The 23390-nt window shown below is 39.7% G+C and overlaps 1 protein-coding gene across 1 annotated transcript in view; it reads right to left on the reverse strand.

Moving 5' to 3' along the window:
• MACF1 (microtubule actin crosslinking factor 1) overlaps nucleotides 1-23390 on the reverse strand; it is a 307684-nt gene that overhangs the window by 251734 nt on the left and 32560 nt on the right. The window contains exons 3-6 of the mRNA XM_042781878.1: nucleotides 11270-11359; nucleotides 9914-10009; nucleotides 7288-7365; nucleotides 1916-2008 (exon numbers count right to left, since the gene is read on the reverse strand). Of these exons, the coding sequence (XP_042637812.1) occupies nucleotides 1916-2008; nucleotides 7288-7365; nucleotides 9914-10009; nucleotides 11270-11359 (357 nt within the window). The remainder of the gene's footprint in view (nucleotides 1-1915; nucleotides 2009-7287; nucleotides 7366-9913; nucleotides 10010-11269; nucleotides 11360-23390) is intronic.

Raw genomic sequence — 23390 nt, forward strand, 5'->3', positions numbered from 1 at the left:
AAAAAAAAAAAAAAAAAGAGCTCAAATGTGATGGAGGCTCTGGTGTAGATATAAACCACCATTTTACAGGCTGAACTACATGGGGATGGAAGACACTGTTATAAGACACCCTGAGATACTATCAGCATCTGATTTCTTCAACAAATAAACAGCAAAAAGAGGAAAAAAGAAGGGGAAAATTTAATGTAATACGTAAGTCTTGTTCAAATTCTGATTCCATTACCGTTTTTTTTTTTTTTGAGGTGATTGAGGAGATCTGAACACTGACCAGATATTTAGTGACTTTAAGGTATGGTTTGCTTACCCAAAGAGTCCTTATCTTTCAGGGATACACACTGAAATTTTTTACAGATGAAATTATACAAAATCTACAATTTACTTCAAAATAATTTATGGGGATATGAAATAATATTGGCCATGAATTAATAATTGTTGAGGTGGGTGATGGTTACATGGTAGTTTATTATATAATTTCTCTACTTTTATCAATGTTTGAAGTTTTACATAACACATTTTTAAAGAAAGAGAGAAAACATTTTTCCTGATAAAGTGATCACCTCTTCGGCCACAGCAAAGTTTTCAGTCCTTTGCCCCTGAGTTTGCTTTAAGATATTTAGCTGTAGTCAGGGAAAGGAAAGACACAGTGGATACGTTTTTCTTAACCCACATCAATGAAACCAACATTGGGCACCCACAGTGAACAAAGAGGGTAGGTCTGTGGCAATGAATGAATGAATGAACACACGAGTAAATACATATTTCTCTAAAACCTTTCTCTATTCACAAGGCTTTCAAAGGTTAAATCCAGACTTCTATGAAAGTTCAACAAAGAGCTTCTGTTTTTTTGGTTCCTACCCTGCCAAGGCATATTTCTCAAGTTCATGTTCCATGTTAAATAAATACCCAAAGCATGCCTGACGTTCCACAAAAATACATATCACCTGCACACTTTTCTAAGTCTACATATGCTCCCAACATTGGGAGCCCCAAGAAACAGCTCTATGCAAGAATTCTGTCAGGTTTTTAAGAATTCTGAGACACCAGAGACTGTCCTGTATTCAACCAGCAGGTGGCGCTATTCCTCAATTAGGACTTCATAGCAGCTGCAGTCCTTGAAGTCATCCCCTTCTTTTTCTCCCTGCTGGGAGGGGAAAAAAAAAAAATTCCCTCTAATCCATCAGCCTGGTGTGCAGCAGTTGGGTATAGGAAGCTGTCTGAGAAACAGTTTTGTTGGTTGGGGTAGAGTAATTCAAAAGGAAAGTCATAAAAATAAGGTGGTATTTTTCAAGCACCAATCTAGACTTGAAAAGGATTTATCTTCTTAGGAAGTAAGGAGCAACTTAGGAAGTGAGGAAGGGTGTGTAACCATGTGGCACTCTTCTCCAAAATGCCACTGCTCTTGGGTGTGACGGATGCCGCAAGGTTGTCCTTACAAGCACATACACAAAGCCACCCACTAAGGTGATACAATTAACCAAGCTTGTTTTAAAATCATTAGAGATAAAGAAAAGTCTACATCAAAGCAGGAGTGTTAGTCATCATCCTGCCCTTCTAAAGCATCAAAACCAACACCTGATACTCTTGAGTCCCTAAAGAGCCCAGATTTGACTCAGCTGAAAAAACAGTGACCTCGAATAACCAGACTGCCAATCACAGGGCTAAACTACAAAGAAGAGTGAAAACTGCCCCCATTTCATCATGTGAATCAGTAAGAAGTTCTGGGTTAGGCTGCAACAGTTTTGTCTCCAGGCCAATCTTAATCCTCCTTTCCAGTCTCCCACCACTACCCTTGTTTCCTACCAAATACAAAGAAAGCAGGCTCAATGAGGTCCATGGAAGGCAATACAACTTCCAGTTCTTCCTAGGCTATGTCCAATCAAACAATAGAAAGAACCCCAAACTTCACAGACCCTACCTGGAAGTGCAAAATAATGGTCCAGATCAGGCCCAGGGTCAGCTTGGGGTTGCCATCTGTGATATCATCATTACGAATATTCACCAGTTTCACCTGAAAAAGAAAGAAAATTGTTCTCAGAGCCCTGGAGGTTTGTGTTTTGTTTTGTTTTGTTATTTACAGATTTGCATTATATAGAGAGCAAAAACCGAAGTGTTTGGTGTGCAGTTCTATGAGTTTTAATACATGCAGAGATTTACGCAACTACCACCACAATCAGGATAACAGAATAATTCTCCAAAAAGTTCCTTGTGTTGCCACATTGTAACACACGCTGTCCCTACCCTGAACTCTAGGTAACCACCAATCTGTTGCCAGTTCCTAGTTTTGCTTTTTCCAAAATGTCATATAAATGGAACCTTTTGATACTGGCTTTTTTACTCAGCATAATGCCCCTGAGATTCATCCAAGCTGTTGTACGTAAACCACTGAGTTTGTTCCTTTTTATTGCCAAGTAGTATTCCATTCTACTTAAGTATCAGTTTATTTAACCAATCACCCACAGGAGGACATCTGGATTGTTTCCAGTTTTGGGTAATTATAAATAATGTTTATGTGAGCGTAAGTTTTCATTTCTCTAGGGTGCATTCTTCTCAGTAGTGCTACCAGCCTGTATATTTAATTTCATAAGAAACTGCCAGATTGTTTTCCAGAATGCCTGGACCATTTTGAATTTTCACCAAGACAAACCTGCAAGAACATGACATGATGAGTTGCTTCTTTATTAAGTCATCAGAGCCCTGATTTTTTTTTTTTTTTTTAGGTCAAGAGAGAGATGCCTCTTCTTCTTCACTAGTCTTTGAGTCCCTGGGTAATATAAATAATTAATGCATTTGGCTGCTAACCAGAAAGGTTGACAGTTCAAGTCTACCCTGAGGGGCCTCAGAAGGCAGGCTGAAAAATCACCCATTGAAAACCCTATGGATCCCCCATGAATATAGATGCAAAAATCTTCAACAAAATCCTAGCCAACAGACTCCAACAACATATCAAAAAAATAATACATTATGACCAAGTGGGGTTCATACCAGGTATGCAACGATGATTCAACATTAGAAAAACCATCAACATCATCCATCACATAAATAAAACAAAGGAAAAGAACCACATGATCATATCAATCGATACCAAAAAGGCATTTGATAAAATCCAACACCCATTCCTGATAAAAACTCTCAGAAAAATAGGAATAGAAGGGAAATTCCTCAACATAATAAAGGGCATTTACACAAAACCAACAGCCAACATTATTCTCAATGGAGAGAGACTGAAACCATTCCCCTTGTGAACGGGAACCAGACAAGGATGCCTTCTATCACCACTTCTATTCAACACTGTATTTGAACTCCTAGACAGTGCAATAAGGCAACAAAGGGAAACTCAAAGCCATCCAAATTGGTAAGGAAGAAGTAAAACTATCCCAATTTGCTGATGATATGATCCTATACATACAAAATCCAAAAGACTCAGCAAGAAAACTATTGGAACTAATTGAGAGATTTAGCATAGTGGCAAGATACAAGATTAGGATACAAGGATACAAAAATCAGCTGGATTCCTCTACACTAGCAAAGAGACTGCTGAAAAGGAAAATAAAGAAATCAATACCATTTACAACAGCTACCAAAAAAATAAAATACTTAGGAATAAATCTTACCAGGGATACAAAAAACTATACAAAGAAAACTACAAAACACTACTTAAGAAACCATAAGAGATCTACATAAATGGAAGAACATACCATTCTCATGGATAGGAAGATTGAACATTGTGAAAATGTCGATACTAACCAAAGCAATCTATACATTCAGTTCAATCCCAATCCAGATCCCATTAACATTCTTTAAGGATATGGAAAAAACAAGCACTAATTTTATATGGAAAGGAGAAAGACCTCAGATAAGCAAAGCTCTATTGAAGAACAGAGTAGGGGGTCTCACATTCCTGGATTGCAAAACCTACTATACAGCCACAATAGTCAAAACAGCCTGGTATCAGTACAATGACAGATACACAGACCAGTTGAATAGAATTGAGAACCCAAAAATAGACCCATCAACCTGTGGTCAGCTGATCTTTGACAAAGGGCTGGAATCCATTAAATGGAGAAGAGATTGTCTCTTTAACAAATGCTTCTGGCAAAACTGGATATCCACTTGCAGAAAAATGAAACAAGATCCATACCTCACACCATACACAAAAACTAACTCCAAATGGATCAATGATTTAAATGTGAAATCTAAAACTATAAAGTTCCTCAAGGAAAAAATAGGGGCAAATTTAGGGGCCCTAATTAACAGGAGTTCTGGTGGTGTAGTGCCTAAAGCACCTGACTGCTAATCAGAAGGCTGGCGGTTCAAACCCACCAGCCACTCCTCGGAAGGAAGATGGGGCAATCTACTTTCATAGAGATACTGCCTCAGGAATCCAAGGAGGGATCGCTATGAGTCGGGTCCAACTCGACAGCATATAACAACAACAATTAATGGCATGAACAGACTGTCAAGGATAACTCAAAATGCACAAACACCAGAAGATAAACTAGATGAATGGAACCTCCATGGAAATTAAATTTTTATGTGCTTCAAAAGACTTCTCCAAAAGAGTAAAAAGAAAATGTACAGATTGGAAAAAAATATTCAGCAACAACATATCTGACAAGGGACTTCTCTCTAAAATTTATAGCAAACTCTAATATCTCAACAACAAAAAGACTAACCATCCAATTCAAAAATGGGCAATGCAAAAAATGCCACCACTGCTGTGGAGTCGGATCTGATTAGTGACCCTTCCTTGGGTTTCCAAGGCAGTATCACTACAGAGGTAGATTGCCCCACCTTCCTTCCGAGAAGTGGTTGGTGGGTTTGAACCACCAGCCTTCTGGTAAGCAGTCAAATGCCTCAGGCACTACACCACCATAGCTCCCTCAAAAATGGGCAGAAGACATAAATACACACTTCACCAAAGAGGATATTCAGGTGGCCAACAAACATATGAAGAAATGATCACGATCATTAGCCATTACAAAGATGCAAATCAAAACAATGAGATACCATCTTGCTCCAACACTAACAGAAAAGTTCAACAAGATAGAAAATAACAAATGCTGGAGAGGGTGTGGAGAGATTAGGACTCTCATACACTGCTGGTGGAACTGTAAAATGATACAACCACTGTAGAAAGCAGTATGGTGGTTCCTTAAAAAATACCATTTGATCCAGCTATCTCATTACTAAGTATATATCCTAAAGAAGTGAAAGCCAGGACAGGAACAGATACATGCACACCCATGTTCATTGCAGCACTATTTACAACAGCAAAAAGATGGAGACAATGTAGGTGCACATCAACAGAAGAATGGATAAGCAAACTATGGTATATACACACAATGGAATACTATGCAACACTAAAGAATAATGTAGAATCTGCAAAACACTGCCTAACATGAATGAACTTAAAGGACGTTATGCTGAGTGAAATTTCTTTGTTGGTTACCAGGGGTGGGAGGGGAGGGAACACTGCAAATAAATAAAGAAGGAAAAAAAAGGTAGTATAAAAAGAATAAACCTATTATTTTACCAAAAAAAGAAAGCCCTATGGAGCGCAGTTCTGTTCTGATACACACTGGGTTGCCATGAGTCAGAACTGACTTGACAGCAAACGTACTAATGCCCTGGTATCAAACACAAATCCCTCACCAGTCCTTGATCTGCTCCTGCCTCCATTTTTCCTCCTTTGATGCAGATGTCCGTACCTGTCCATGCCTCCCACCACACCATAGTTTTACTCCTAAAACTATGTGCAGACACATAGACTCTGCCCCCCACCTAAGGTGACCAATCATCCCAGTTTGCTGGGAACTGAAGCTTTTCCAGGTCAAGGAACTCTCAATGCTAAAAACAGGAGCGTTCTGGAGATAGCTGGTCACCCTACTTTTACCTCAATCCCTCTTTTAGCCTCTGCTGTCATGTCTTCGTGTGGCTCCTACTCAGTTGTGATAAGCTGTCTTTGAGCTCCCCTCCGCTTATCTCTTCAACTGAATTGAAATCTGTGTGTTAAGTAAGAACAAGTTCCATCCTCTCAGAGCCCACATTACATTGGAGCAAACAGGGAACTGACAATATAGTAATAAGTGTTTTATGAGAAGAAGTAAATTTCCGTGGGAGCACAAATAAAAAAAGCCTCCCAAGTTAATGGGAACTGTGGTAAGAATGTGGATATCACACTGATTCCAATACATATGTATACACGTTTAACTTCACCTTGACCTTCACTGTTGCCTGGCAACCCTGGCAACACCAAATATTTTCTATATAGCTTACTCTATGAAGATAAATCCTCTTACCTTCTTATTTATCTGTCTCTCCACTACAAAATATCTCTACCTCTTTCCTTCCTTCTCCCTGTATCTCAGAAGAAGAGGTAAAAGAAAAAACAAAAAAAACTTTTCAAAGGTAACCCAGCTGTGGATCCCATCCCTCAATTCATGGGCTTGATTCCATGAAATAGGAAGCAACGAGAGGAAGGATGGTGGGAATAAAACAGCCCAGATTGTGGAAGGAGCACTATACTACAAGTCAAATCTGGGTTAAGTCACTTAGCCCCTATCATTTCACCCATTTCAATCTCGGTTTCCTGATCTACAAAATGAAGAAATTGGACTAAGAGTCCTCTAAAATATCCTGCAGGCCTAATATTCTATGATACTTAACACCTTTCCTCACTCTTGTTTTCAGTTTTAACCTCTTCACTGGCTTCTCCTTCTGTATCTAAAAACATGTCATCATCTTCCTTACCTTTCTTCTTTCTCCCATCCTTTATCTAGGGCTGCTATACTCTATATACTACTACTTTATGAAAACTTTTACATCACCAATGCCTAAGAGCTGAAACCTTTTTCGAAGACCTGGTATAGCATTCAGCCTTCTGACCATGCCCTCATCTTGTTTTCTAGATGACACAGCATGTTGGTTCTCCTTCTTGGATGTGCCATCGTTTTTTTTTTTTTCTTTTTTTCATCCTCTTTGCTGGTTTACCTTTCTTCTTCACCTTGATCCCCACCTGAGGTAGGTCCACAAAGATCAGTCTTCAGCATCTTGCTCTTCTCTGTGAACACTCTCCCTTTCAGAGAGGCCACAACCTCTAAGTAAGGACTAACTACCAAATAAGTTATCCAGCCACAATACAGTTGCTTACTAGCAAGTGAAAGTCAGAACTGGGTCAGTCAGATTTAGCATTTACTGAGGGCTTATCAGGGTCACAGGGAACATCCCTAAGTAGGGCTCCAGTGCCAACGTCTCTGGCAGAATGGGCAAAGTACAGGATGGTCTTACCTGTTGCTTCTTCAGGAAGTCCAAAGCAATCTGCACATTTTGCAACCTATGAAAACGCATCCTGCCCTTCTCCCGGGGCTGCAAACAAAAAAAGAATGTTAATTTTTAGCTACACCATTTGACCCACACAGACCCCTTTCTCCTTTCATTTCAAGGACTGAAAGACCACAAAAGAATTCCACATGATTGAAGCAGGTATGGGAGCCTTGCATAAAGCACACCTTAAGAGCAAGACGTGTGTGTATCATCAAGCTCTCAGAGATCCCACATGCCTTTGCTGACCATGATGCACCCCATGAACACAAAGTACATTTTGACTACTAGCACTGAATCAGTCCTGCAGCATCTCTATAGATTCTTTTGTAGCCCCATCAGGTAGACCTGATTCTGGATGTCAGGTTAATAAGAACAAAGACTCCAGCTCTATGGCTCCTAAAATCACAGTCCAATGCTATTGTAAGGGAAGGATAGAAAACCCTTATTGTATAATGCACAGTAACAGACAGAGCCAACCTTGTTACACATCTGGCCAAAGGACCCGGAGGCTCACTCAAGCTACGGGGAATAGGAGTTACACATGCTCAATAGATTAAAAAAAAAAGGCAAAAATTAGGAAGTAATCCATTTCCCACGAAAATGAGTGTTCATGTAGGGAAGGCACATTTTACTCCAGCATGAAATATGCAGAGTAAACAAAACTTGACGGAGGCTGTTGAACATAATCTCTCAAAGAAAGTTATTCAGTCTTTGTTCCCAATCCTGCTAGTCACCCAGTTCTGGATGCCATCTGAGCCATCTCCATCTGGTGCCTCTGGCATCCTGTCCAAGGCTTGGTCAACTACTAGCTATCTGAAAGTGACTGAAGGTTGTGTGCCTGTGGTACACGCAAGGATGGCTGTCCACCTCTTGAACATTTTCTTCTGCTTACTTTCTAATGTTCCTTTTGTTTCATTCAAACTGGGAACTAAAGCATTAGTTTTACTAGATTATACCCAATTCATTTCTAAATGTCAAAATTGGTACTATTCAAAAGCTAGTGAAATAGAAAGGTAGCTCTGCTGTGGCCATCTGCAGAGAGGAAAATATGCCCAAGAACAAAATAAGCAAAAAACAACTCAATATGTGAAAAGATAAAAGGTGGAACCATCTCTCTGGGCACCCCTAACACTGCTAAGCGACATTCCCAAACTAGGATAGTGCTTGACTACTAACTCAAATGTTAGTTTCAAACCCACCCAGCAGTGCCATGGAATATAGGCCTGGTGATCTGCTTTAGTCCTGGGTGGCACAGAGAGTTTATGCTTGACTACTAACCAAATGAGGATAATCTACAGAGATGCCAACCCCTCTCTGAGCAATAGGATAACTTTCTAAATCAAAGGGTTAAGAAAAATCTTTTCAGCAAGAACCTCTTCTCAATGATCGCAACTAAACTAACTGTGAATATGGCTTAGGAAATGACCAATCCAAAAAACCTGTTCACATCGAGTCAATTCCAACTTACGGAGACTCTGTGTGTAGAAAGTGCTCCACAGAATTTTCTTGGCTATAATTTTTATGGAAGCAGACCGCCATGCCTTTCTTCTGTGGCACTAATGAGTGGGTTTAAACTACTTTAGGTTAGTGTTGTTGTTGTTGTTGTTGTTAGATGCAGTTGAGTTGATTTCAACTCACAGTGACCCCAGGTGATGGAGCAGAATTGCCCCTTAGGGTTTTCTAGGCTATAATCTTTATGAACAAATTGCCAGGTCTTTCTCCTACAGAACCATTGGGTGGATGTGAACTGCCAACTTTCTGATTAGCAGTTAGGTGCTTAACCATTGTGCCACTAGGACTCCTTACTCAAGCACAAACCATTTGTGCCACCCAGGGACCTATGGAATGACAGAGCCTGTGAAATTAAGGCTGTGAATCCAAGGCACTGGAAAGAAAGATCAGTGAGGTGAAAAGATGACTTTAAAAAGGCAAGGAATGGGGATGTCTGCTCCTTATTTCTGGAAAAAGATTATTAGGTATGATTTAGGACCTATAAGAATGAAATGCCCCTCTTACACACTCTAATCTTTAATATATCCCACCACCATCACCAAAATAAATACCCTAAAACATGCAAGTTACAGGTCTGTCCTCTACCAACAACCCCATGCAGTGAGTGGTTTACAAAACAATAGGCTGCTTTGAAAATAAATGACATGGTGAGTGATAAAGACCCGGAGGCTAGAGCTGTGGAGAGAGTACCAGTTAGTCTACAAAGTGGAGCCATGAGCAATTAACTGTCATGCTGTCAACTAAAGCCTCTAATATTCCGCAATCTGGACTCAAACAACACAGCAAGGCTACCAGAAAGCTACAGGTCTCCAGGTCTCAACAGGACTTGACACCTCCAAACACCATTATTCTTTTGGTGCCAACCACTCTCATAAGCAAAACAATTCCCACTCCAGGATTAGCTAAGAGTGGTTAAGAGGCACAATTAGTTTTAACCACTTTCACTGGGACCTACATTCCCATGTGGAAAGTGAAGAAAGCAATTGGTAACTGAGCTACCTGGAGACCTAGAGAACCTCAGACTCTCTGATGGCCCTGCAATGCCAGCTGGGGTGCTGGTAACCCCAGGAGGACCTACTACATCATCATCATCTTCCTCCTCCTGCTCCTCGCTGTTTGTATGACGCCAGGAGGGCATGCTCACCAGACGGAGGGTCTTCAGCCCTGCTGGCTCCTTTGGCCATCACCCCAGGCAAAGACACAACAGAATAACAAGAAATCCACACACAAAATGAAAGGAAATGAATGCAACATAAAACAAACAAACAAAAGAAAACCCCACCAAAGTGAAAATACCCACCCCCCTCCAAAAAGATGCAAAACCAAATCAAGATGACAGCAGATGGTTACACTAAGCATTTATGTTGAAATGTATCTTCAACTCTCCATGTTCACCCAACTCCTTCTGCTTTTATGAATTGACTAAAAGAGAAATCATGAGAATAACTGCAGAAGAGGTCAAATTGGATGGTATTTGCTGAAAAGATGCCATCTCATGGGTATCTCCATAAACACCTGTAGATTTTCAAAGATTAGGAAAAGAAACCAGCCTGGCATAGTATTAACCTGTTTTGTAAGCAATGTCACTAACAATAACACTTTCCAATATAAAATCACTACAAATTTATCAAACATACCAGCCAAATTGCTCAAAATATAACTTTATAAGCACTGAAGAATAAAATCTGGTACAGTTAAAGTAAAATTCTTTTTAATTCTGAGATTATAAATGAGGGCCATGGAAGAAATAGAATTTGCCATGTACCAAGAATTGGCTGCACTCATAAAAGCTTCTTTATGTCAAATTTTAAGCCATTACAAAAATATAAATTCTACTACAAGGCAAAAAAGTTGTGAAAACGAAACAAAGGATCCAGGAGAAGCCAAGCTCTAATCCCAGAAGAAGCCAAAATCTAATGTGCCAAATTTTGTTCTTGAAGTACAATAAACAAATGACTAAGAATTCACCAAAGGCAGTGAGTGGGCTTCATTTCACAGACTACTCAAGCTGTGCACCTCTTCAGTTCTCTCCTTCCCCAGATGTTTCCAGTATTCAACCCTGGACTTTTCTAAATGAAAATTACGCTGCCTATGATGTTAGAGCTAGAACACGAGCCACGTAGAATCAATCACCTGTTCCCATTAGGCTCAAATGCACAGAATAGGTCCATAAGTGAGGTTATTATTATCCCTCAAACAAAGATAGAAGAACTATCACTTGACAAATCAAGAGGCTCAAACAAGATTTACCTTCGGAAATGCAGGAGTTTCCTACAGCAATTTTTAATACATTTTGGGAACAGGTAGGCATATTTACTATCTAGGTAACAAGCAGTAGTGATGACCATTACCCTAGCACTCAACATGATGGACCTATTTGCCATTAAAAGAGCCACACCTGTGAGGCTACCGTTAGGAGAAGAGAGAAGCTCACCAGTTTGATGCCTGAAAGGACCTCCAGCAGAGAGATCAGGTTATGCCCATCCCGCAGATCTTCATAAAGATCATTGATGTGCTTGCGGACCTGTGAATGAAGATGGAAGACTGATTTCTATTTGCTCTTCAATTACTTTATTAGCCACACAAGAATCTCTGGTTCTAGGCAAATAAATACTCTTTCTAATACAAAGAATTTGAAACTGAAAGTAACAATAAAATTCAGGAATTTCCACACTGTCATACAATACATATGAAATGGAAACACTTACCAGTTTTTTTTTTGTTGTTGTTGGTAATGAAACCAGATCTATTATATGCTCTGGCCAACACCAAATAATATCCTAGAAAGTTCGGGCAAGGAGATGAGGAATCTTAACCATTCTAAGACTTCTCAGGAATTATTATGCACCAACATGTGATAAAGATGGCCAGTGGAGGAAAAATTATTCCAGAGTCCAAAAAGCCTTCCAGATGCTGCAAACTCCTTAGGAAAGTGCAGAACTGCCCCACAGAGTTTCCAAGACTGCAATCTTTACAGAAGCAGACTGCCAACCAATGGAGCAACTGGTGGGTTCAAACTGATGACTTTTGGGTGAGCAGCTGATCACTTAACCACTGCACCACCAGGGCTTCAATAATCCAAAGGAAAGTAAAATTCTGAGTACCCAATGTTTCATAGAGTGTACCTATAATTTAACTCCTTTCTTACCAAATATTTCTCATGGTAAATTTTAGAACTCAAAACTATCAGGGGGAAAGAACCTCACTTTGGAAAAACGTGGTCACTGTCAAACACTATGCTAAATAAATGCTTTACATGTCATCTATCTCTTCCTTACATCTATATTGTGGGTATTATTATTGAAATAATACTTCATTTTTTGTGCAATTCACAATGTATTGGCTATAGACAAGACACACTTTTAAGTTTAATCTGCATTATTCACATTTTCTCTAACACTTTAAGTCTAGACAATGAATGCAACAATACATCTAGCCCTGATTTGTAGCATTTGCTAATTTCCACAGTGTAAACAGTGCCATCAGGACCCATTACAAGCTACTGAAATAACATCTCTAAATGTGATGTTGGAAAGAAATGCACACTGCTATGTAGTATTTTCATCACAGAGATACAATAGGTATAATTAACCTCAAGAGCACAATGTTGTTGTTAGGTGCCATCAAGTCGGCTCCGACTCATAGTGACCCTATGTACAACAGAACAAAACACTGCCTGGTCCTGTTGCCAGGCTCACACAATCCTCGCTATACCTGAGCCCATCATTGCAGCCACTGTGACAATCCATCTTATTGAGGGCCTTCCCCTTTTTCGTTGACCCTCCACTTTACCAGACATGATTTCCTTCTCCAGGGAATGGTCCTTTCCGACAAGATGACCAAAGTAGGTCAAACAAAGTCTGACCATTCTTGCTTCCAAGGAGCATTCTGGCTGCACTTCTTCCAAGACAGATTTGTTAGTTCTTTTGGCAGTCCAAGGTACTTTCAAGTATCCTTTGCCAAAATCCCAACTCAAAAGCATCAACTGTTCTTCAGTGTTCCTTATTCATTGTCCAACTCTCACATACATACGAGGCAACTGAAAATACCATGGTTTGGGTGAGGCACACCTTAGTCTTCAAAGAGGTCTTTTGCAGATTTGCCCAATGAAATATGTCTTTTGATGTCCTGACTGCTGCTTCCATTGGTATTGATTGTGGAACCAAGCAATATGAAATCTTTGACAACTTCAATCTTTTTTCCATTTATCATGATGCTACTTATTAGTCCGGTTGTGAGGATTTTTGTTTTCTTTATGTTGAGATATAATCCATGCTGCAGACTGTAGTCTTTAATTTTCCCCAGGAAGTGCTTCAAGTCATCCTCACTTTCAGCAAGCAAAGTTGTGTCATTTGCATATTGCGAGTTGTTAACAAGTCTTCCTCCAATCCTGATGCCATGCTCTTCTTCGTATAATCCAGCTTCTCAGATTATTTGCTCAGCATACAGATTGAGTAAGTATGGTGAAAGGAGACAATCCTGACGCACTCCCTTCCTGATTTTAAACCATGCACTATCCTCTTGTTTTGTTCAAATGACAGCTTCCTGGTCTATGTACAGGTTCCTCATGAGCACAATTAAGTGTTCCAGAATTCCCATTCTTCTCAATGTTATCCATAATTTGTTATGATCCACACAACTGAATGCTTTTGCATAGTCAATAAAACACAAGTACACATCTTTCTGGTATTCTTTGTTTTAAGCCAAGATCCATCTGACATCAGCAATGATATCTCTTGTTCCACGTCCTCTTCTGAATCCAGCTTGCATTTCTGGAAGTTATCTGTCAATATACTGTTGCAACCATTTTTTAATTATCTTCAGCAAGAATTTACCTGCATGTGATATTAATGATATTGTTTGATAATTTCCACATTCTGTGGGATCACCTTTCTTTGGAATGGGTAAAAATATGTATCTTGTCTAGTCAGTTGGCCAGGTAGCTGTCTTCCAAATCTCTTGGCATAGACAAGTGAGTGCATCCAGTGCGGCATATCTCAATGCGTATTTCGTCGATTCCTGGAGCCTTACTCTTTGCCAATTCCTTCAGTGCAGCTTTGACTTCTTCCCTCAATACCATTGGCTCTTGATCATATGCCACTCCTGAAATGGATGAACATCAAACAATTCTTTTTGGTACAGTGACTCTGTGTATTCCTTCCATCTTCCCCTGATGTTTCCTATATCATTCAATAATTTTGCCCATAGAATCTTTCAGTATTGCATCTTGGGGCTTGAATTTTTTCTTCAGTTCTTTCAACTTGAGAAATGCCGAGTATGTTCTTCCTTTCTGGTTTTCTAACTCCAGGTCTTTGCATATTTCATTATAATAACTGACTTTGTCGTCTCGAGTTGCTCTTTGAAATCTTCTGTCAGCTTTTTTGTCTTGTCATTTCTTCCATTAGCTTTACCCACTCTTGCCCATTCAAGGGCAAGTTTCAGAGTTTCTTCTGACATCCATTTTGGTCTTTTCTTCCTTTCCCATCTTTTTAATGATTTTTTCCTTTCTTCATGGATGACGTTCTTGATACCATCCCACAGTTCCTCTGTTTTTTGGTCACTGATGTCCAAATGTATCAAATATATTTTTTAGATGGTCTCTAAATTCAGAAGGGTTGTAATCAAGATCATATTTTGGCTCTCGTGGACTTGTTTTAATTGTCTTCAGCTTCAACTTGAACTTGCATATGAGTAGACAGTAACAAGTAGTAAAATATTTAGGAAGTGATGAGTTTTGAACATTAATTGCTTTTATTTTAAATATAGTTTATTTAATTGTAAGTTTATATACAGTAAAAAAAGGAGCCCAGATGGTGCAATAGTTAAGCTCCCAAAGTGCTAACCAAAATGTCGGCAGTTCAGTCCCATGAGCTACTCTGTGGAAGAAAAACATGGCAGTTGGCTTCTGTAAAGATTATAGCCTAGAAACTCTATGGGGCAGTTCTATCCTGTCCTATAGGACTGCTATGAGTCGAAACTGACTCGAGGGCAATGGATTTTGGTTTTGGTTTTCGTTTGGTTTTTAATCTGTTTGGTTTGCAATCTGTGGCCAGAAACTCAACGGGACTGCCTTGCTCTTCCGGCTTTCACAAGTTTTCCACTTTTGACAGGGTGAAATCTTAATACTTTTCTATTACTTGTGGAAAATATTTGAGTTTTCCTTCATTGGCACATTTCTGCCTTACATTGGTTCTGACTTTCCCAAGTTTTACTATAATTTAATTTTTAATAATGAATGTGCTTAACAACCAGCTTGCAAAATTCCTGACAATTCAACATTTGGTGCTCATGAGTCCATACAAACTGGCTTAAGCACACTACTGGTCCCAAGATCCTCTGTCTCAAATGGGTCTAAGATCTCAAGCTTGGGCCTAGAACAACCATAGTAAGCCATTAACATAAATAAGCAGGTAAGGAGGACTGGAAGGGGAATGGATTTGATAAATTCAGTTTCAAATATGTTGAATTAAAAATAACAGCAAAGAAGCTACAAATGGAAACATTCCTAAAGCAGCTGAAAATAATCAGAATTCAATTTGGGTCAGCTGAGAACTTAAGTTTAGACATCATATGCACAGAGGTGCTAGCTAAAGACATGGGAAAGGTTGGGCTTTTTGTATTAGGAGCAAGAAAGAGAGCAGAGTGCTAAGGAACTGAGCCTTGGGGAATAGACAAAATTAGAAGGCAGGAGATAGAAAAGCAATCAACAAAGGACATTTAAAAAAAAATAGAGAAAGAGGTAGACAAAAAACCAAGAAACTGTAATCAAGGAAGGGATGATTGCCAGTATCAAATGCTACAGAGGTCAGGAAGCATTTTTGAATTTTACTACAAATAGGTAAGAGTGATTTTTTGTGAGAATAATTTTCAAGAGTGTGGTAGAGGTCAGATAATAAATGAATGGTAGGCGTAAAAAAAGAAAGTCACAAAACATTAAATACTTGACATGAAGCATTAACAACAGAAGAGAAAATTTGCTTTGTAAACTTTCACACAAATCACAAAGAAAAGAATAGACTGGACAACACAGTTAGGATTTATTTTTGATAGCTAAGACCTGAACACAGGAAGTAAAAATGAGGGGTATGTGTCCAATAATCATGTAAATAAGTTATAGTAGGGCTTGAGGAGCAAATCATGTCATCAACAGGATATTAAACACTAAAATATTGAAAAGAAAAAGGAAGTACTTTGAAACATAAAGTTAATTTCACATCACGACTCCAACATCTCCTTCTGAACATTCTACTTAGGTTTTAAACCCGTGTACCTCAAACTTCAACCCTCTTCCAAAAAGTTTAGATCAGAACTAGCTTATGTCTCTCAATCTTTGTCTGATTATAACAACCAATTAACTATTAAAATAAAACTATCAGAGAGATACAGACAGAGGTAATGGGAAAGGGAAGTATAGTGAGAGTTTTCTCCTGGAGAATTTTCAACAAAGAACAATATTTCTGAAGTGCATTGGGGGCACAGCTCTGCCAAGAAAATGGTATATATATATAAAAAAAAGACTAACATTCACTGGGTGCTTTTATGTCATAAATTTTTCAGATACAGAAATAGGATTTAGAGGGATCAAGCAACATCCCCAAGATCACATAGCTAGTACATGACCAGGTTAATCAAAACCAGGTCTGCCTCATTCTAAAGTCCTCATTCTTTTGTACATACTATGTTATAGACTTCAGTACGAATTACACATCAACATAAAGAAAACAAAAATCCTCACAACTGGACTAATGAGTAACATCATGATAAATGGAGAAAAGAATGAAGTTGTGAAGGATTTCATTTTACTTGAATTCACAATCAAGTCCATGGAAGCAACAGTCAGAAAATCAAATGACATACTGCACTGGGCAATCAGCAGCAAAAGATCTCTTTTTAAACACTTTAGTGTTTTAAGAGCGAAGATGTTACTTCAAAAACTAAGGTGTACCTAACCCAAGCCATGGTACTTTGAATAGTCTCATAAGTGTGTGAGAGCTGGATAATGAACAAGAAAGACCACAGAAGAACTGATACATTTTAATTGTGGTGCTGGCGAAGAATACTGAATGTACCATGGACCGCTAGAAGAATGAACAAACTTGTCTTAGAGGGGGTACAGCCAGAATGTTCCTTAGATGCAAGAATGGCCTGACTTCATCTCTCATACTCTGGTTACACTGTCAGAAGGGACTAGTCCCTGGACAAGTGAATCGTGCTGGTAAAGAAAGGGAAGACCCTCAGCGAAATGGACTGACATAGTGGCTGTGACGATGGGCTCAAGCATGGCAGTGATTGTGAGGCTGGCACAGGGCCAGGCAGTGTTTCATTCTGTTGTATATCGGGTCACTATGAGTTGAAACCCACTTGATGGCACCTAACAATAACAACATGCTGTGCTGAAGTTTTCCACTAATCTCTTTAGAAAAAGCAGGGCTCTGAACCAGTTTGAAGCCCTGGGAAAAAGTCCAGTGGACTAAGCATTGGAAGTTTCAGAAGCAGCCACGTAAAGTCAAGAGTGCTCAGGAATCATCTATAATGCAGTTTCTTTCCAAAAAATAATTATGCTGTTCTGTCAATAAGGTATGAGTAAAAATCCTAAACTACTGGGGCCCTGGCTATTAGCACTCCATGTGAAATCACTGTCAAAATTAGTGAATGTCTCCAAAGAAGATATACAATGACAAATAAGAACATGAAAAGATGTTCAGTATCATTAGCCATGAGGGAAATGTAAATCAAAACCCCAAAGAGATAACACTTTATACCCTCTGTGGTTGCTAGTTGCCATAGAGTTGATTCTGACTCATATTGACCTTATGTGTACAGAGGAGAACTACTCCGTAAGTTTTTTTTTTTTTTTTTAATTGTGATTTGGGTGACTCCATAGGGTTTTTAAGGAAGCAGATTGCCAGGCCTGTCTTCTGAGATGCCTCTGGGTGGATTCAAACTGCCAACTTTTGGGCTAGCAGTGGAGCACTTAACCATCTGTGCCACCCAGGAACTCCTTCACACCCTCTAGGATACTATAGTCAAAAGACAGATAACAATAAGTGTTGGAAAGTTTACAGAAAAACAGGAACCCTCAAACACTGAGGATGAGAATGTAAAATAGTACAGATGCTGTGGAAAAGTCTGACAGCTCCTCAAAAGGTGAAACACAGCTCACCATATGACCCAGAAATTCTACTCTTAGGTAAACCTAAGAGAACTGAAAACATATGTCCACATAAAAGCTTGATGAATGTTCAGAGCAGCATTGTTAATAGCCAAACAGTAAAAACAACCCAACTGTTCATCAACTGATGAATGTGTAAATAAAATGCATATCACCATATAATGGATTATCATTCAGTAATAAAAAATAAATTAAATACTAATACATGCTGGATGAACCTTGAAAACATGATGCTATGTAAACGAAGCCAGTCATAAAGGACCACATATCATATGATTCCATTTATTGAGATATTCAGAATAGGCAAATCTATAGAGACAGAAAGTAGGTTAGTAGTTGCCTAGGACTGGGGGTGGGGATTTTGGGGCACTAGGCAGTGATGGTACAGGGCTCCAGGGTTTCTTTCAGGGGTGATGAAAATGTTCTAAAACCGACTGTGGTGACAGTTGCAGAACGCTATGGATATACTAAAAGCCATTGGATCGTATACTCTAAATGGGTGAATTATAAGATTTGTGAATTAAATCTCAGTATGTTATTGTTGTTGTTATGTGCCGTTGAGTCGGCCCCGACCCATAGCGACCCCTCCTTGGGTTTCCGAGGCTGTATCACTATAGAAGTAGGATTGCCCAACCTTCCTTCCGAGGAGTGGCTGGTGGGTTTGAACCACCAGCCTTCTGGTTAGCAGTCAAGTAAACCTCAATATAGCAGTTTTAAAAAATAATTAGTGAATGATTAAATTTGGGGAGACCAAGTCCATCCTAACTCAGGCCAATCCTTTCCAATCCTGATGCCCAGGCCTGTGCATTAATAAACCAAGGAGTACTCTGCTCTCCTAATTTCTTATAGGTTGGCTTGAAGCCAATGAAAAAAATAACAGCTTCTTCCAATTTTCTGAATGTCCTTTATTAGCAAAGGATGGCACTTAAGCGCTTGGAATCAGAATCTGAGCCCAAAGGGACTTTAAAGATCACCTAACTCTAACACTCTCAGTTTACAGACTGGAAACCATTGCCTAGAAAAGAAGTTAAATAACTTGTCTATGATCATTTAGCCAACAGATGGGTCGAGGACATTGTCTGCTGATTCCCAGTTCAATGCTCTCTCCCTTCACAGGACTTCTACGATGGCTGAAGGATCAAAATGATATATTATCAACATTATTAAATAAGAGAACCCCTCCAAAAAGAACCAAGGATTGCTGTGTAGTATTCTTTGGTATCTGCAGAAGACCTGATATAGAAAAGCTTTCTTCTAAGCCTGCTGACAGGAAACACAAGCAGCTTAATTTCCTTCATCTGAACTACGTTGAGAAATAATAAACAGGGGAGAAAATTTTAAAGAGAAAAGTATATTATTTGGTATCATCGACATGGATTAAAAAGTACAGGGAAAGTGAGAATAAGGCTGGTAACTTCTGATGGATTCCTGAATTTACAGATTTTAAACTGTAAGAAGGGAATTCTACCTTGATTCACTGGCCAAATTTATCTTCAAGAAAAAGCCTAATGCTGAAAAACAGAATACAGTTATCCTAGACATTTTACTCTATAAAGAACTGTGCTCAAACAGTAAGAGTAGAGGCTGGGAATCCCTGCTGGAATAAGCGAAGTGACAGAGAGAAGCGAAATATGAGATTCTTTGTAAATAAGAATTCTACTATCTCTGTGGTTTACGAATTTCCCAAGTTTTGAAGGAATCTAACAGTGGTACCAGCCAACCTTGCTTAACAAAGATTTCCTGAAGATAAGGATGATTCTAAAATCTACACAACATAGCTTACTTACTAAACGAAACCAAACTCACTGCCCTCTAGTAGGATCCGACTCATAGCGACCCCTCTTTGGGTTTCTGAGGCGGTATCACTACGGAAGTAGATTGCCCAACCTTCCTTCCGAGGAGTGGCTGGTGGGTTTAAACTGCCAGCCTTCTGGTTAGTAGTCAAATGCTTTACGCACTACACCACCAGAGCTCCCAGCTCACTTATTAGGCAGGCATTTATACACAGGGAGTACAGAATCCATAGTGAAGTTCATGTCCAAATGTAGACCTAAACTTCTCAATGGGGGGGTTGTGTTTAGAGTGAAATCAAGACCTGAAAAATCAGGTCCAGGCAGATATAGCCACCACATGGTCACACTTAGGCAACAAAGGCAACATTCCTCTCAGCAGCTAACTAGCACTACCCTGTCAATCTCTTAAATTAAACACCACTGACATTTCCCACAAACATGAAAAAGAAAAGAGGTGTGAAAATCCACACATTGTTTAAGGAGCAGTGAGTCCTCTCAGGCATGACAGCAGAGGCTACCCAGAGACAGTGTCTGGAAACATCAGTGCTATCTACTACCATGTGTTCAATTAGAAAAGCTCAAACAGAGAAAAGTTGGGAACATCAGTAAAAATGCAGAGTTTGAAATTTTATGCTGGTATATCTAGAATTCTTAACTAAAATTACAGCAAGGCCAGTGGCTTCCAGATTGCATACTTGAATAAAAATGCAAAGAACTACTAATATCAGCCTTTCCTTTCTATCTGCTAACTACTAGTCAACAGAAGCTGACTGAGAAAGCATTTCTCCTTCTCCTTAGAACTTTATGCTTTCAGTTCTGTCTCTTTCATACTGAAGTTGTCTTTTGGGGGAATGAATTTAATAAGACCTCATTAAAAACTCTAAATTTTCAGACAACAAAGATGAACCCTCTTACACATACAGTACTGTGCTGTCAAACATTGTGATGGCAAACCCTGATCTATGGGTGGACAGGCTGAATGATTAGGTATACCTACACAGGGGGAGTGTGCCCATGACCATGTATAAGGTTGGCAGACAATGTTTCTACAAGTGTGTTAGTATGTTCTGTAAGAATTCCCAAGTATATAAGTAGAGCTGACAAGGGACAAGGTTGTAGTCACTTCTTGGCCACAGCCAGCTACCCAAATGGAGTAAGTAGTTGTACCTGTGGGCTCAAGACCATGGTCACAAGAGACATCAAGCTCAACTGGCATAACATACTACACAAAAACAGTGTTCTACATCCTACTTTGGCTAGTAGTAACTGGGATCTTAAAAGCTTACAAGCGGCCACCCAAATACAACGATGAGTCTCTCCTCATCCAGAGCAAAGAGGAATGAAGAAAACCAAAGATGCATAGAAACAATTAATCCAAGGGACTGGTACACCATGCAATCCTCAGCCTACATGACTATGAGACCAGAAGAACTAGATGGTACCTGGCTACCAGTGTCAACCACTCAGAGGGGGATCTACGTAGCAGATCCTGGATAGAGAGGGAGAACAATGTGGAATCAAACTCAAAATAGAGAAAAAAAAAGGCGGGGGTGGGGGGACCAGGTTTGCTGGTCTGGTAGAGCCTGATGGAACCACTGAGACTATGGCCCCTAGCTGCCTTTCAGGTCTAGAATTGAACCCACTCAAGTGGCTTCCAGCCAAACAAAAGACAGGCATATGAGCTGAATGTTTACATTAGGTAGCTACACTCCTTGGAGAGATCAATCATGGGAGAATAGAAGGGCTGTGTACGCACAGGGAGACAGCTCAGGAGGCAGGAGTCCATGGGGAGGGAAGGACACAGGGAAGAGGTAAGAGGTAGCTATGGGGAGGAAGTGGGAGGAGAGCTGTTGCACTGTGGGAAATTACAGTCAATGTCATGAGACAAAGTGTATGTGAACTGCTGCATGGGAGATGAATTTGCTCTGTAAACTTCTACCCAAATCACAATTTTTGAAAAAAAAAAACCTCTAAATTTTTCTTTTTGATAGTTCTGGCATATAAGCAAAATTAAATTGATCAGCTTACACTCTAAAATAGGTTATTTATAGATTTCAAAAGATGTCTGGTGGTGCAGTGGTTAAAGCATTTGCCTGCAAACCAAAAGGTTGGTAGTTCAAATCCACTAACCACTCCACAGAAGAAAAATGAGGTGGTCTGCTTCCATAAAAATTTACATCCTTGGAAACCCTATAGGGATTGTTAGGAGTTGGGACTGACTTGATGGCAGAGGGTTTATATATTTCAGGTGCTTACATCCTTAATAAATCTTTTTTAAAAATTGCATCAATAGTGTTCTCAGCTAATAAAGAGGAATTAATTTGGTTATTCCAGAATGAGTATTTCCCAAATAGGACATATTTCTCAACTAAATCTAGCTTGGTAGGTTTGGTTGTTTTTTATTTTACATTAGTCTTCCTGCCAATAGCAATATTAATCTATCTGAGTTTGGGTGGGGTGGGGGGGCTTGATCCCTGATTCCCAGCCCAAAGTTCAAAGAATTCCAACACAGAGCTATGATTCTGTTTAGCAGCAAATATCCCTCTGAAATGTTCCATGATGATAAAAATGCCACTAGAACTGTAAGGCTAGGAGCCTGAAAAGAGATGAAAAATAGCCAGGGATTTAAGTAAAGCTCTGGCTGGCCTCCAATTTCTAACAATGCAATGATGTGTTCCTCCAGTCTCTCCCTCCCTGGGCCTCCTGTCAATACGCAGCACCAAGATGGAGCTCCAACGAGCAGCACCAGCAACAAATGAGCAATAAAGAGCCAAAGCAACATACTCAACAACAAAGTTTAGGGCATTTGCTTCAGACAGGATAAATTCAGTTCCTCCAATTGTTTTAGACAGGTAGGACAGTAGAATAAGATGAGGCATATTTACGAGGAGGACAAAAAAGAAAAGAATTTTGGCCAGAAGATTCATTTTTGACCCTTAGCTCCATCTCTCACTAGCTGTATGATCTTGGGCAAATCACTTAATTACTCTAATTCTCACTTTCCTTGTTGTTGTTGTTGGGTACCATCAAATCAGCTGCAACCCACAGTGACACTATGTACAACAGAATGAAACAATGCCCAGTCCTGCACCATACTCACAAATCCTTATTATGCTTAAGCCCATCATTACAGACACTGTGTCAATCTATCTCTTTGAGGGTCTTCCCATTCTTTGCTGACCCTCTACTTTACCAAGTATGATATCCTTCTGACAACATGACCAAAGTAGGTGAGATGAAGTCTGGACATTCTTGCTTCCAAGGAGCATTCTGGCTGCACTTCTTCCAGGACACATTTGTTCATTCTTCTGTCAGTCCATGGTATTTTCAGTATTCTTTGCCATGATGGGATCGAATGACTGTGTTCTGAGTGGCCAATCTGCCTAAGGGGAGTTTCCCTAGGGGTGTAGCCTGCTTCTAGGATATCCAGGGACATCCTGGGAAGAGAGACATTCTTTGAGGGATTGGGACCCTGGTGTGCTGACTACAACCTTCCATGAGTGAGCAGCCCACCGCTCGGCCTGGAGATCTTGGATTCATCTTTCGTTGGAGTCAACAACCAGTGTACTGCCTACCAGCCTTGAATTTCT

This window comes from Orycteropus afer, unplaced genomic scaffold, assembly GCF_000298275.1.
Source record: "Orycteropus afer afer isolate SDZICR_OR568_19922 unplaced genomic scaffold, OryAfe1.0 scaffold00192, whole genome shotgun sequence".
Classification (NCBI taxonomy): domain Eukaryota; kingdom Metazoa; phylum Chordata; class Mammalia; order Tubulidentata; family Orycteropodidae; genus Orycteropus; species Orycteropus afer.